This window comes from Hemicordylus capensis, chromosome 2, assembly GCF_027244095.1.
Source record: "Hemicordylus capensis ecotype Gifberg chromosome 2, rHemCap1.1.pri, whole genome shotgun sequence".
In the NCBI taxonomy this organism is placed as follows: Eukaryota; Metazoa; Chordata; class Lepidosauria; order Squamata; family Cordylidae; genus Hemicordylus; species Hemicordylus capensis.
This window is the reverse complement of record NC_069658.1, coordinates 237367029-237382028: the sequence shown is the minus strand read 5'-3', so window position 1 is coordinate 237382028 and position 15000 is coordinate 237367029. Positions and strand designations below refer to the sequence as shown.

The 15000-nt window shown below is 46.5% G+C and overlaps 1 protein-coding gene across 1 annotated transcript in view; it reads right to left on the bottom strand.

Annotated features, from left to right (window-relative positions):
• Nucleotides 1–3233: 3233 nt before the first annotated feature.
• The window catches only part of LOC128346285 (zinc finger protein 420-like), a 43168-nt gene continuing 31401 nt past the window's right edge, over nucleotides 3234–15000 (bottom strand). The window contains exon 7 of the mRNA XM_053299427.1: nucleotides 3234–7121. Coding sequence (XP_053155402.1) covers nucleotides 6038–7121 — 1084 coding nt within the window. The 3' untranslated portion in view covers nucleotides 3234–6037. The remainder of the gene's footprint in view (nucleotides 7122–15000) is intronic.

The following is a 15000-nucleotide window of genomic DNA, read 5'->3' as shown; positions in this document are numbered from 1 at the left end:
AGGATGTGACGCAAGACATCACATCCTGGCACCCTTCCCGGACCTCCAGAGATACAGGCGGCAGTAGTCAGTGTGCATCTGGATGGGCAATTCGCCCGCCCTGGCGAGCCAGCAAGATCTGATCGTCTGTGGGGAGGGTGAGTGTAACCTGCCTTCCTCGCAGCCCGCCCGCAAGCCATTCTCACTGATCGTGAGAAGGCTTCTAGGTCTCCCCCAAGTTCGTATTACCAGAGGGTCAGGTAAATATCACAAATGCGGGGGTGTAACAAGCCTGGAGTGGGCCCAGAGACAGAATTTTAAAATGGGCCCCTCGCTGAATGCACAAACACACTTCACAATATATAGTCATGTGACTTGCCTCATGTGACTTGCCTCATGTGACTTGCCTCGGGGGGGGCCTTGAGGCGTGGGGGCCCCCAGGCAGCCACCTCCCCTTGCCTAATGGTAGTTACGCCCCTGCATAAATGCTTCTCTGAGGGAGGGCAGGATGCCTCTTTGTCTTAAGGAGGCTATTATTAGGCCACTTTTCAAGAAACCTGCACTGGATCAGTCGGAGTTAGTGCATTACAGACTTGTCTCTAATCTTCTTTGGTTGGGCAAGGTGATTGAGCCAGCGGTTGCATCTGGTTGCATCAGCCGAAGCCAATAAAAGGCACCTCTGGCCACTGCCTCAACCTGGGGCACCAGGGATACCCATATCAATAATACACCTCTTAAGGATCACCTTAGCATTATCATGGCCCAGAGGGAGAAGATATTCCATTGACAACCCATATGATTTTAACTTTTCAGTAATTAGATGCATCCAGAGGAATGTTCATCCTTAAAAATTAGGGGAGCTAGGCCAGAACTGGAATAAATAAATTTCAACCAAAAGTTGAAATATAAGTCTAGGCACAGGACTCCAAACTTGACAAGCCCACTTCCAAACCCAGCTTAGCATTTGACACACAGCAGGGGGTTGAAAAGATAGCCCTAAGGAATTTAGACTGGACCCTCTTTGGCTGATACAACAGATATGTCCATTTCTGGAGACAAATGACCTCAAAACTGTGGTACATATCTTGGTAACCTCTAGGCTTGACTACTGTAATGCACTCTATGTGGGGCTGCCTTTGTACATAGTTCGGAAACTACAATTGGTACAGAATGTGGCGGCCAGATTGGTCTCTGGCTTTCCCCGAAGGGACCGTAGAACACAGATTCTAAAAGACCGGCACTGGCTGCCGATATGTTTCCGAACGAAATAGAAAGTGCTAGTTATTACCTATAAAGCCCTTAATGGCTTAGGTCCAGGGTACTTAAGAGAGCACCTTCTCTAACATGAACCCTGTTGCCTATTAAGATCATCTGGAGAGGAGGTCCTGTTACAGTTGCCAACAACTCGTTTGGTAGCAACCCGAGACGGGGCCTCCTCTGTGGCTGCCCCAGGGCCTTGGAACACGCTCCCTGCTGAAATAAGAGCATCTCCTTCTCTGTTTGTTTTTAGGAGGACCCTGAAGACGTACCTGTTTCCCCAGGCTTTTAACTGAAATTTAATTTTTAAATTTTAATGTGTTATCTATTATGATTTTTCTTTTTTCATGTATTTTAAATGTTTTTTATTTTATATTATCCTTTAATTCTGTACACCAGCTAGAGATTTCTATACTAGGCAGTATATAAATTCAATAAATAAATAATAAACAACATTAGAAATCAGGGGGTCATCTAAAATTGAGACCTCTTCCTTTTGAGTAAAAAGAGTATAACCAGTGTTCCGCCTCAATTTTTAAAAAGGGCTAATCTTAAATTCAGAGTCATATTGTATTTGGGTAAACACAGTAGTTCTTAATAATCCCTTTTTGACAAATATCCATATTGACAAATATCAAAAAATCCCATATTGACAAATATCAAGACAAATATCTTTGTCTTGAAAACAAAAACAAAACACTATTTTCCTTTCCTTTTTAGCTCAGCTATGGATGTGTTGCTCATGTCCTTAATTATAAAACTACTCGTATTTTTAAGCCCGTTAAAATAATGGGCGCTAGTTGGGTTACGTTTTTCCCTTCTCCTCCACCCGGCTGGGCCCACTGCCTCCTCTGGCCCCACACTGTTACCTCTCTTCCCCTCCCTCCCACCCCAATCTCTTGCCCTCCCTCCCCCTCCCCCCCCTCACCCTCCCCTCCCTCTCACCCTCCTGTCCCAGTCCCTCTTGCCCCTTTCCCCTCCCCCACTCCCTCTTGCGCCTCCCCCTGCCCCACTCACTCTTGCCCTTGCCACTCCCCCTGTCCCACTCCCTCTTGCCCTTGCCCCTAGCCCTGCCCCACTCCCTCTTGCCCCTGCCCCTCCCCCGCCCTACTCCCACTTGCCCTTGCCCCTCCCCCACCTTACTCCCTCTTGCCCCTCCCCCTCCCCCGCCACACTCCCTCTTGCCCCTCCCCACCCCACTCCCTCCTGCCCCTCCCCCCACCGCACTCCCTCTTGCCCCTCCCCCTGCCCCACTCCCTCTTGTCCCTCCCCCTGCCCTTTCTCCCCCCCCCTGCATTTTTATTTTATTTTTTTACCAGCCCGCCGCTCTTCCTCCCAGGCAGCAAACAGTTTACTTTGGAAGCGGCGGTGAAGCAGCAGCCGGAGGCAGCGACTGGGCCCGCCATGCCACGCGGCCTGCCGTGGCCGCTGCCGCCGCTTGTTTGTCATTGCGCGCTGCTGCCGGACAGCCACCGCTCCCCCCATTCCCACCTTCATCCCATGGTATCGGGGCCCACTGTCGGTTGCCCTTCCGCTGCCGGGCCGGCCCTGCCCAGAACGGCCGAGAAAGCCACCGGCGCAGAGACACAGGCGCACACCTAACCATTTTATTATAGAGGATATTCCCTTTTGTCTACCAAGTGGCTCCAAAAGAAGAAACCCAGTATGTGGGGGTTGTGAAACTACTTCTGTATTTCAAATGGACATGAATCGGCCTCCCTGCTCTAGATAATGACCGTGGGGAAAGATTCATAAATATCTTGACAACAATGATGGTCAGAAATGGAATTTGTATTGCTTTCTCGGCGGGGGGCGGGGGGGGGTCATCATCATAAAAGGTTATTGTTACGGTCCAGGCCTGATTTATATACCAAATATGCTCATTAGCTAGCATACAAAATTAGGCCTGTCCCATAGTGTCACCAAGTGACCAAGTTCTTTTATATAGTGACCACGTAGGATCTGGGTGCAAGGAAGAAAGGAGATCAAACCATTCCTAAAAGGATTCAATGGGCATTATTGAGTATAAAAGAATAACAGCAGCAATCAAGCTGAGCAGAAAGCAGAACACTCTATCAATATATTACTTACAGCATTTAAAACAGAACATCCTAGCCAGCACCAATATTCAACCAGTGTTCCTAACTACCATATGTGTGTGTATTAAATCTTCCTAGAGCCTAATATAATTCAGATACAGACGGAAAAGGGCGGGGAGGAAGGCTGAGGGCTGGCATGGTTTGGGGGTGGATCAGGAGTTAGTAGAGGAAAAAAGGGCGGGAAGGAGAAGGAGGGGGGAAGATAGAAAGACCCCAAGGCTTGTAGAGGCATATTACCAGGATCAGAGAGACTTGAGAACGCAGGATCTTTCAGCTGAAGGAGCGAGGCCTCTGGCTGGAGACAGGAGTTGTTGCAGTTGCTCAGATCACGGCTGAGAGTCAGAGCACCATGGCTGGGGAAGTCTTGACTTCTCACTGCGCAGTAGAAGTCACAGACAGCTCCTGTCCATGGACAGAGTTCCTGCTTGTTGCCCCGCGGCTTAGCAGCAAACTCTGGGATCGCTTGTGAGCAGATCTTGAATGTAGACACAAGATGCCCATAGGCAAAAGACTGCTAACTCTCTGTCCAGTAGCCTCATTCTTTATAGTGTATTTTCCTTTGATCTCTCATAGAATCTATTCAAATCTCCTCTTTTCCTGGGTCCCCAAAAAGGGGTGACAACGCTGTTACCTTCTGGACAATGTCTTTTAATTATTCAGGATATTGGCCAGGCCAGAGAGATCTGAATCTCATCTTCTGTAAACTGTGTGCTTAGAAGGGAGGGGGAACATTGCCCAAAGCACATCTGCATCTCAGAGCTACAAATTGCATCTTCCCCGATTTGCCAGTCTGACCCCAAAAGGTGTTAAAGTGTTAGTAGAAGGACTAAATCTACAGGTGTTCTCCTAGGGTGGAATTTCTATAGACAGCAACAGAGTAATCCCCTTTGGGCATAGCAGAGCCATCACTGACAAAGATTAACATAGATTTCTTGCAACAGGAGAGGGGAGATCAGCCTCTGGCCTCTTCCTCAGACATTATCTGGTAGTGAGTCACATTTTAGCATATTGATTAGCTCAGGCCTGGCCTTGAGTACCCATTTCACAATACAATGCTGTCAATGATAATATTGCTATTGTTAAAATCAATAAAAATTGAATTTGCAAAAAAACAAAAACAAAAACCAATGCTGGATTGCCTCCTCCTTCACAGAGCAGTTGACCTGGGTGTCAGTTCACCTTCAGTCCAGGCCTTAATTCATTTCTTAATAGAAAATGAAATCAGACACAGGCCTGAATTCCACATGCTTCTGAGTTGCTACCTTAAAGCCTAAGGTTATGGCACATGTGCTCGTAACATTATCTATAACAAGGACTCTTTGTCATCCATCTTTCATTCCTCTGTTTTAGGGAAAGAAGTTGATGTATTCATTTATTATGAGGACTCTGGCCTCACATTTTCTCCTATTTTAACTAAGCAGAAAATACTGAAAGAGAAACTAAAAACATTTGCAGGAAACGTTTGGATCACAACAGCTTTTGGAGGAGCTCAACCTGAAGTTGCATCATGATTTTAAATCTTTCCAGCACTTCCTTGGTTCTTCTTTCCCCTTCATTATGAAGAGGAGCATAATGATAACATAGGAGTACTATGTGACAGATTCCTCTTCCATCAGCCAATTGGGCTTCTGCAGTGGTACGTCTTGCCTCGCCAACCTTTTGGAGTTCTTTGAGAGTGTCAACAGGTGTGTGGATAAAGGCTATCCAGTGGACACAGTATACCTGGACTTTCAAAAAGCTTTCAACAAAGTTCCTCATCATAGACTCTTTGAGAAAACTTAGCAGTCATGGGATAAGGGGACAGTTTCATGTGTGGATTGGTAACTGATTGCAGGACAGGAAGCAGAGCAGAGATTATAAAGGGAAAGTTCTCTAAATGGAGATAGGTAGGAGGTGGGGTTCCCCAGGGATCTGTACTGGGAGCAGTGCTTCTTAATTTATTGATAAATGGTTCAGAAGTTGGGGTAAGCAATGAGGTGGCCAAATTTGCAGATGACACCCAACTAATTAAGGTAGTGAATACCAAAAGAGATTGCAAAGAGTTATTGTGAAAAGGAGCTCTCCACACTGGGGGAGTGGGCAACAAAATGGCAAATGCGGTTCAATGTTAGCAAGTGCCCTGAGCCTTTTTGGAAGGGTGGTATAAAAATTGAATGAATGAATGAATGAATGAATGAATTAAAGAATGAATAAAATAAAGTGTAAAATGGTGCACACTGGGGCAAAAAAACCCAACTTCACATATACTCTTATGAGATCAGGCTGTCAGGAGAGGGATCTTGGGGTTGTGGTGGACAGCTCATTGAAAGTCTTGGTTCAATGTGCAGCAGCTGTGAAAAAGGCAAATTCCATGCTTGGAATTATCAGAAAGGGGATTGAAAATAAAACTGCTAATATTATGAGGCCCTTATACAAAACTATGGTACAGCCACATTTGGAGTACTGTGTTCATTTCCGGTCACCAGATCTTAAGAAGGACATTGTAGAACTGGAAAACTTGCAGAAGAAGGCAATCAAGATGATCAGGGGCCTAGAGCACCTTTATTATGAGGCAAGGCTGCACCACCTGAGGCTTTTTCGTTTAGAAAAATGACGACTGAGGGGAGGCATGATAGAGGTCTACACAATTATGCATGGTGTGGTTTCTCTCCTGTGTGGGTTCTTAGATGCACAGTAAGGCATGTATCGCCGCTGAAGCTTTTTCAACACTCCAAACATTTATATGGTTTCACACCAGTGTGGATTCTTTGATGCCTAGTAAGATTTCCACTTTCACTGAAGCTCTTTCCACACACCAGACATTTGTATGGTTTCTCTCCAGTGTGTGTTCTTTGATGTACAGTAAGCTTCCCATTCACGCTGAAGCTCTTTCCACACTCCAAGCATTTATATGGTTTCTCTGTGTGGGTTCTTTGATGCACAGTAAGGCATGCATTGCTGCTGTAGCTCTTTGCACACTCCAAGCATTTATACGGTTTCTCTCCTGTGTGGGTTCTTTTATGTATAGCAAGTGTTCCATTCACACTGAAGCTCTTTCCACACACCAGACATTTATATGGTTTCTCCCCTGTGTGGGTTCTTTGATGCATAGTAAGTGTTCCATTTTGACTGAAGCTTTTTCCACACTCCATACATTTATATAGTTTCTCTCCTGTATGGATTCTTTGATGCCTAGTAAGCTTTCCATTCTCCCTGAAGCTCCTTCCACACTCCAAGCATATATATGGTTTCTCTCCTGTGTGGGTTCGTTGATGCACAGTAAGCTTTCCACTTTCACTGAAGCTCTTTCCACACTCCAAACATTTATATGGTTTTTCCCCAGTATGGATTCTACAATGTAAAGTAAGAGCTACCTTATGGATGAAACTCTTGCCACACTCCAAGCATTTATATGGTTTCATTCCTGTGTGAGTTCGTTGATGCACAGTAAGCTTTCCATTCTCATTAAAGCTCTTTCCACACTCCAAGCATTTATATGGTTTCTCTCCTGTGTGGGTTCGTTGATGCACAGTAAGTGTTCCACTTTCACTGAAGCTCTTTCCACACACCAGACATTTATATGGTTTCTCTCCTGTGTGTGTTCTTTGATGCACAGTAAGTGTTCCACTTTCACTGAAGCTCTTTCCACACACCAGACATTTATATGGTTTCTCTCCTGTGTGTGTTCTTTGATGCACAGTAAGGTGGGCATTAGTGCTGAAGCTTCTTCCACACTCCAAGCATTTATATGGTTTCTCTCCAGTATGGGTTCTTTGATGCCTAGTAAGATTTCCCTTCCGTCTGAAACTCCTTCCGCACTCCAAGCATGTATATGATTTCTCATCTCTGGGCATTTTCCACTGAAGTTTAAAGCTTGAACTGAAGCTTTTCCTTCTCAGATTCTGCAGCCTTCTTTCTCTTTCTTTCTGCATTGTTTTTTGCATTCCATTTTCATGGACATCACCAGGCTGAGTAGCAAATGGTCCAATCCTCTTCTTCCATTTTGTTTCCGTTTTCTTTTTCTGTTTTTCCCTCTTCTTCCATCTTACACTTCCCAAATATCCTCCAAAAGGATTTGCCTCCTCCTTCCTCCTCCGACTGTCACCTGCTGGGATGAAGCCAGAAAATTGGTCACAACCTGGGATAGAAAAGGAGCCTTCAGGAAAGATTATGAGAAGAAAGGTTGGCAGCTTTTTCCATATTTGCTGTCTATGTGATTACACTAAAAGCTATTGGACTCAGACTGAGAAAAGAAAGGAAAACATACAGCAAACAGAACTGGCCTTAGACCCCTGTTATGCTCCCGTTAAGTTAGTTTGGCACTAGAAGGCCGGTGTAATACTTCATTTAGATAGTATATGAATACTTCCTTGCTGAATGCTATGTATTTTGTGGAATAGCTTGAAAGGGAGATGGAAGAATTTTTTCATTTTAATAGGGGGTCTATAGCTTCATTCTCACTAGTATGGGATGCTCTTAAATGTTTTATAAGGAGCTGTATAATAAGATATGCACCCTATTTTTAAAAAGTTACAAAAAGCTAAGAGAGTCTTTAGGGGGAAAAGGCCAAGGCATTATTAACTTCATATGCTACACACCCCTCTCAGGAATTTTATAAATGTTTGTTGGTCATTCAGAGATGGACGTTTGGGGCAGTGTAGAAATAAAATATATAATAAAATAAAATATGTACTTCACAAATCATATGCATTGGAGATTGAGTTTCTGTTATATTGTACTAAAAAAAAATGGGAGTTGGGAGAGAAATCAGCAGGTGAAGAAATTTAGGCTTCTAAACTGAAACAGATGAAGCAACAAAATAGAATATCTGCTAGGGGTGTGCAAACCAGACAAAACTGCAGTTCAATTCGAATTGGAATAAATAGAAATCGAACTGTGATGTGCCGAAGCAGTTCAGTCGAAATGACCGGCTGGTCCGGTCGTTCAATTGAACTTCATATGCTACACAACCCTCCGAGGAGTTGTATCAATTTTTGTTGGTCATTGAGAGACGGAAGTTTGGGGCAGTGTACAAATAAAAAACATAATAAAATAAAATATGAACTTAATAAATCATATGTACTGGAGATTGAATTTTGGTTATATTGTACTAAAAACATTGGGAGTTGGGAGAGAAAGCTGGTGGTGAGGGCTGTGGGGATCGGGGGCCACGCGGCCCCCACAAGTTCCAGGGGCAAGTGCGCGGGGCATCCTGGAGAGACCCCCAAGACCCCCCAGGGGTCTACTCTTGTGTCACTGCACGCCGCAGGAACACATGAGCAAAAAGGAGGTTAACGGAACATTTGCTCCTTGTCTTCGGGGAGGGCTATTTAGGGCGGTTAACTGCCGGGAGCACCAATTCCAGCTCACTTTTTGCCAAAGCTCTATCCACACTCAAATCAGTTACGTGGCTTCTCTCCTGCATGCGTTCTCTGATGCACAGTAAGCCTGCATTGGCCCTTTCCACACTCCAAGCAGTTATGTGGTTTCTCCCCGGTCTGGATTCTATGATGTATAGTAAGATTTCGCTTCTGGCAGAAGGTCTTTCCACACTCCAAGCATTTTTATGGCTTCTCTCCTGTGTGGGTTCTTTGATGCCGCCGGATCGGCCGCCCACACGACTGCCGGCGCTGTCACGGAACCGGCGGGGGCTGCGGGGATTGGGGGCCACGAGGCCCCCAAAAGTTCCAGGATGCCTCACGCAAGCACATGGGGAATCCTGTAGAGACCCCCAAGCCCGGGAGGTCAGGGGTCTATCGTGTGTCACCGCATGCCGCGGCAACAGGCAAGCCAAAAGAGGAGATTAACGAAGCACCCGCTCCATTAACCTCATCTTAGGGGAGGGGTATTTAGGGCGATTAGCTGCCGGGAGCCGTGCAGCTCCTGTTGCAGCCCACGATCGCCCCAAAGCGGGCCGGGCTCCATTGGCCCGTTTGGGGGCGATTGTGAGAATTGCCTCAAAGTCTTTGATAAGATACATGTGGGGGTTTGGGAACAGGTAGTGATTAAGCTTGGATTGGGCTCAAATGGCTAGTGCAATTAGATACTCTGAGAATATTTATGGCATTATACTAAATAATGGCATGGAACTAAATAGTAGGATCTGCTGCAGCCAGCAAAATCCCCTAAGGGGTGAGGGTGAACATGTTTTGGATAAACCAGAAGGGGACAGAGCAGAGCCAGGAGTTGAGCAGAAGGAAACACAGGACAGCTTGCCAAATAGGACAAATGATGGTAAGCAGGAAAGCACACACCAGCACCAGGAGAGGGACCTGGCATATAGGTGTCTATACACCAATGCCAGAAGAATTCCGAGCCAAGATTGGTGAGCTGGAGTACTTGGTTACTAATGAAAACATAAATATAGTGGGTGTAACAGAAACCAAGTAGAATGGTAAGAACCAGTGGGGGGAAAGACGACTGCGGGGTGACAGGATAGAGGTCTATAAAATCATGCATGGTGTGGAGAAAGTGGACAGAGAGAAATTCTTCTCCCTCTCACATAACACTAGAACCAGGGATCATCCCATGAAATTGATTGCGAAGAAATTTAGGACCAACAAACAGAAGTACTTTTTCACACAACACATCATCAACTTGTGGAATTCTCTGCCACAAGATGTGGTGACAGCCAACAACCTGGGTGGCTTTAAGAAGGGTTTAGATAACTTCATGGGAAAGAGGTCTATCAACGGCTACTAGTCGGAGAGCTGTGGGCCACCTCCAGCCTCAAAGGCAGGATGCCTCTGAATACCAGCTGCAGGGGAGTAACAGCAGGAGAGAGGGCATGCCCTCAACTCCTGCCTGTGGCTTCCAACGGCATCTGGTGGGCTACTGTGCGAAACAGGATGCTGGACTAGATGGGCCTTGGATCTGATCCAGCAGGGCTGTTCTTATGTTCCTATCTTCTTATTCCTGTATTCATGGTGAAACTGTTAAAAAGTACCATTTATCACTAAAGCTGAAGTTTGAGCTACAATTCCAACTGGCTATTGTGTCAAAAGTCTCTGGTCAGCTTCTTCAGTAGAGTGAGATCGTGACACCCACCTCCCACGGGGGCTTCTGCAGCCTGGCAGCTGGAACAGCCCAAACACAGCTGAAGTGACCTCCCAGCTACCCTTCTGCTCACATTACATAGCTGAGAGGGGAACCTCCCCCAGGATGAGTGTCTGTACAGGTAAGAACATAAGAACAGCTCTGCTGGATCAGGCACATGGCCCATCTAGTCCAGCACCCTGTTTCACAAAGTGGCCCACCAGGTCCCTCTGGAGAGCCCTCAGGCAAGACGTATGTGCATGCCCTCTCTCCTGCGGTTGCTCCCCTGCAACTGGGATTGAGAGGCATCGTGCCTTTGAGGACGGAGATGGCCCACAGCCACCAGACTAGTAGCCATTGATAGACTTCTCCTCCATGAATCTGTCTAAGCCCCTTTTAAAGCCATCCAAGCGGTTGGCCATCAGCACATCCCATGGCAAGGAACTCCATAAATTAATGATGCCCTGTGTGAAAAAGTACTTCCTTGTCAGTCCTTAATTGCCCGACCTTCAGTTTCATGGGGTGACCCCTGGTTCTAGCATTGTGAGAGAAGGAGAAAAATTTCTCTCTGTCCACCCTTTCCACTCCATGCATAATTTTAGACACTTTGATCAAGTCTCCCCTTAGTCGCCTCTTTTCCATGATAAAGAGCCCCAGATGCTGTAGCCTAGCCTCAGAAGGAAGGTGCTCCAAGCCCCTGATCATTTTGGTTGCCCTCTTTGCACTTTTTCCAGTTCTATAATAATCTTCTTAAGATAGGGTGACCAAAGCTGTGCACAGCACTCCAGATGTGGCCGCACCAGAGATTTGTATAAGGGCATTATAAGAGAAAATAAAATGGCACTTTTATTTTCAACCCCCATCCTAATGATTCCTAGCATGGAATTAGCTTTTTTTGTCAGCTGCCGTGCATTGAGACAACACTTTCAATGAGCTGTCCACCACGACCCCAAGATCCCTCTCCTTTTTAGTCACCAACAGCTCAGATCCCATCAGCATATATGTGAAGTTGGTGTTTTTTGCCCCAATGTGCATCACTTTACACTTGCTCACATTGAACCTCATTTGCCATTTTGTCGCCCAGTCCCCTGGTTTGGAGAGATCTTTTTGGAGTTCCTCACAATCCGTTGTGGATTTCACTACCCTAAATAGTTTTGTGTCTATCTGCAAATTTGGCCACTCCGCTGGTCAAAGTCTAGATCGTTTATGAACAAGTTAAAGAGCACTGGTCCCAGTACCAATACCTGAGGGACCCCACTTCCTACCTACCTCCATTATGAATAATGTCCATTTCGTCCTACTCTGTTTCCTGTCCTTCAACCAGTTACCTATCCACACATGAACCTGTCCCCTTATTCCATAACTGCTAAGTTTACTCAAGAGCCTTTGTTGGGGAACTTTATCAAAAGCTTCTTGGAAGTCCAAGTATACAATGTCAACCGGATCACCTTTATCCATATGCCTGTTGAAACTCTCAAAAACTCCAAAAGGTTAGTGAGGCAATACCTTCCCTTGAAGAAATCATACTGGTTCTCCTTCAACAAGGCCTGTTCTTCTATATGCTTAACAGATGCTGGATCTCCCTCTCTCAAGATGCTTTGGAAGGCTGCGATCCTGTTATGGACAGTGTGATAGTTGGAAGCAGCTACAGTCCTATCAATAATCTTTTGAAGCCCAACAAACCACCCTCAAGGTGGGATTCCTAAGGGGGAGGCTTCCGAATGGAGCAGAAAGAGGCAGTTAAACTGAACTACTGAACACTCGGTGTATCATATAGGGCTTAGAAAAGCCCATAGATAGGGACATAGAGAGCTAGCTAGAGGGTTTCTAGAGAGGTCTGTTCTGAGACTGGTGGGGTTCCAGGGAGGGACGGGATAGGACAGGATCTGTGTCTATAGGTGACAGGCGATCCAACTGTGGCTATCTCAGTCATATACTTAGATAAATAGTACAGTCTGTCAATTTACACTGTGTAAAATGTCTGCCAGTGGGTGAAGTCTGTGTCTCACCATCTTACATCTCACATTATTTACACTTTAGCCAAGGCTTGTTACTATGATTAAAGAAACCCTTACAAGCGTCAAGCCCTGCTTTGGCAGAGAAAAACCTTTAAGCTGCTTGTACATGAATAAACTTGATTTTCTTTCATTTAAAAGTTCATTCTGTATCCAGAGTGGTAAACCTTCTCCTCACGCAGCCCTCAGCTACGCTACTCGGGGTGAGCATGATGGCCACAGTGAAAGAGAAAGAGAAGACAAAGAGAAGTAGAGATAAATAGAGATTGCTCAGTAATACTGATAAGTATAAGACTGTTAACCTCTCTAGTTTGGGGTACTGACCCCCGTCACTAGTAGAGTCCCAGGCTGACGAGTGGGGTGCCACTTGTCACAGAGAGCGTTCCATTTTGGGTGGGTGTTTGATTGACATAATGAGCCCTTTTGACCTCGGTAAAGACATTCTGTGGAGGCTTCCAGTGAGGCCTTGTTTGCACACCTGTTGTTATGCACTCTGTGTAGGGCCTTCACGTCTCTCCTCCCAGTCACAACAAAACCAGGCATGACAATGAGGTCCTCAGCTTCTGACAGGTTTTGAATTGGGAGGCGGGGCGGGGAGTGAGAGTGAAGGGTGCCACCTCTCTCATACATTAGAGAGGCCAGTAGGAGGCTTCCTGGAGAAGACCTGGAGTGGATACTGCTGTGGCGTGAAAACATCAAGGAAGGAAATTGCTTTTGTGCAAGCTGTATTCCTGGAGAAATAGGAACTGTTTTGTATATTTTAGGTTCCTTTTAGTACTTTCTCCTTGTATTTTGTATATGCTACTGTATTTTGGAAACTGAACATCTAGTTGTATGTGTGCCTTGACTTAGTGTCCATGCAACTCAGTATTGATTCTGATATAATTTTGATTTTTGCAATAAAAGAGATATTGGTACAGAAAAGAATCCCTCCTCTACATTTTTTAAAACCTGTCTGAATCATCTTTGGCTTAGCTCAGCCTAAGACCAAAGTTGTTCACTTTTTGGGGAGAGAGGATTAACTGGGATAAGATATAAGCTATACATTTTATATAAAGCGGGCTCATACATCTCCCTCTCAGAGGTATCATATACGTTATAATCGCCCTCCCTGCAGACGGTCAGCCTCCTGAGGGGAGGGGCTGCAGCTCAGGGGCAGAGCATCTGCTTGGCCTGCAGGAGGCCCCAGCTTCAGTCTCCATGCAGCCCTGGGGAATTCTTCATCGGAAACCCTGGAGAGTTGGGACCAGTCAGGGTCCTAGTGAGTCAGATGGATCAAGGGTCTGAGCCCATATGAGGAAGTGTCACCTCTTCAGGGTCTGTCAGACAGGGGCGCCTCAAGGAGGCTTTAAGGCTCTCCACATGAGCAGTGTGGAGAGCCGTAGCGGGTTCTGCAGGGAGAGCAAGTTTGGCCCACTCTCCCAACAGATGAGCGGAAAGCCCACCCTGGGCGGCCAGATTGCCCACCCACACAATTACTGGCTCCCTCATGGACATCAGGGTCTGCCAGGCCCCCAGAAGTCCCAGAATGCCCCTCTCAAGTGTGCAGGGCATTCTGGAGAGCCCCCTCTCCCTGACACTAGGAGGCTTGTTCTAGCCTCCAAGTCAGGGGAGAGCCACAGAGCCGCACCGTTGCAACTCACGATCACAAAAATGGGGTTAGCGGAGCGTTCGCTCTGCTAACCGTGTTGGGGGAAGGCCTTTTAGAGGGCGAGATGCCGGTAACCGCACAATCAGTTGCAGAGGAGTAACAGCAGGAGAGAGGGCATATCCCCAACTCCTGCCTGTAGGCTTCCAGCAGCATCTGGTGGGCTACTGTGCAAAACAGGATGCTGGACTAGATGGGCCTTGGATCTGATCCAGCAGGGCTGTTCTTATTCTACAATTCCAACTGGCTATTGTGTCAAAAGTCTCTGGTCAGCTTCTTCAGTAGAGTGAGATCGTGACACCCACCTCCCACGGGGGCTTCTGCAGCCTGGCAGCTGGAACAGCCCAAACACAGCTGAAGTGACCTCCCAGCTACCCTTCTGCTCACATTACATAGCTGAGAGGGGAACCTCCCCCAGGATGAGTGTCTGTACAGGTAAGAACATAAGAACAGCTCTGCTGGATCAGGCACATGGCCCATCTAGTCCAGCACCCTGTTTCACAAAGTGGCCCACCAGGTCCCTCTGGAGAGCCCTCAGGCAAGACGTATGTGCATGCCCTCTCTCCTGCGGTTGCTCCCCTGCAACTGGGATTGAGAGGCATCGTGCCTTTGAGGACGGAGATGGCCCACAGCCACCAGACTAGTAGCCATTGATAGACTTCTCCTCCATGAATCTGTCTAAGCCCCTTTTAAAGCCATCCAAGCGGTTGGCCATCAGCACATCCCATGGCAAGGAACTCCATAAATTAATGATGCCCTGTGTGAAAAAGTACTTCCTTGTCAGTCCTTAATTGCCCGACCTTCAGTTTCATGGGGTGACCCCTGGTTCTAGCATTGTGAGAGAAGGAGAAAAATTTCTCTCTGTCCACCCTTTCCACTCCATGCATAATTTTAGACACTTTGATCAAGTCTCCCCTTAGTCGCCTCTTTTCCATGATAAAGAGCCCCAGATGCTGTAGCCTAGCCTCAGAAGGAAGGTGCTCCAAGC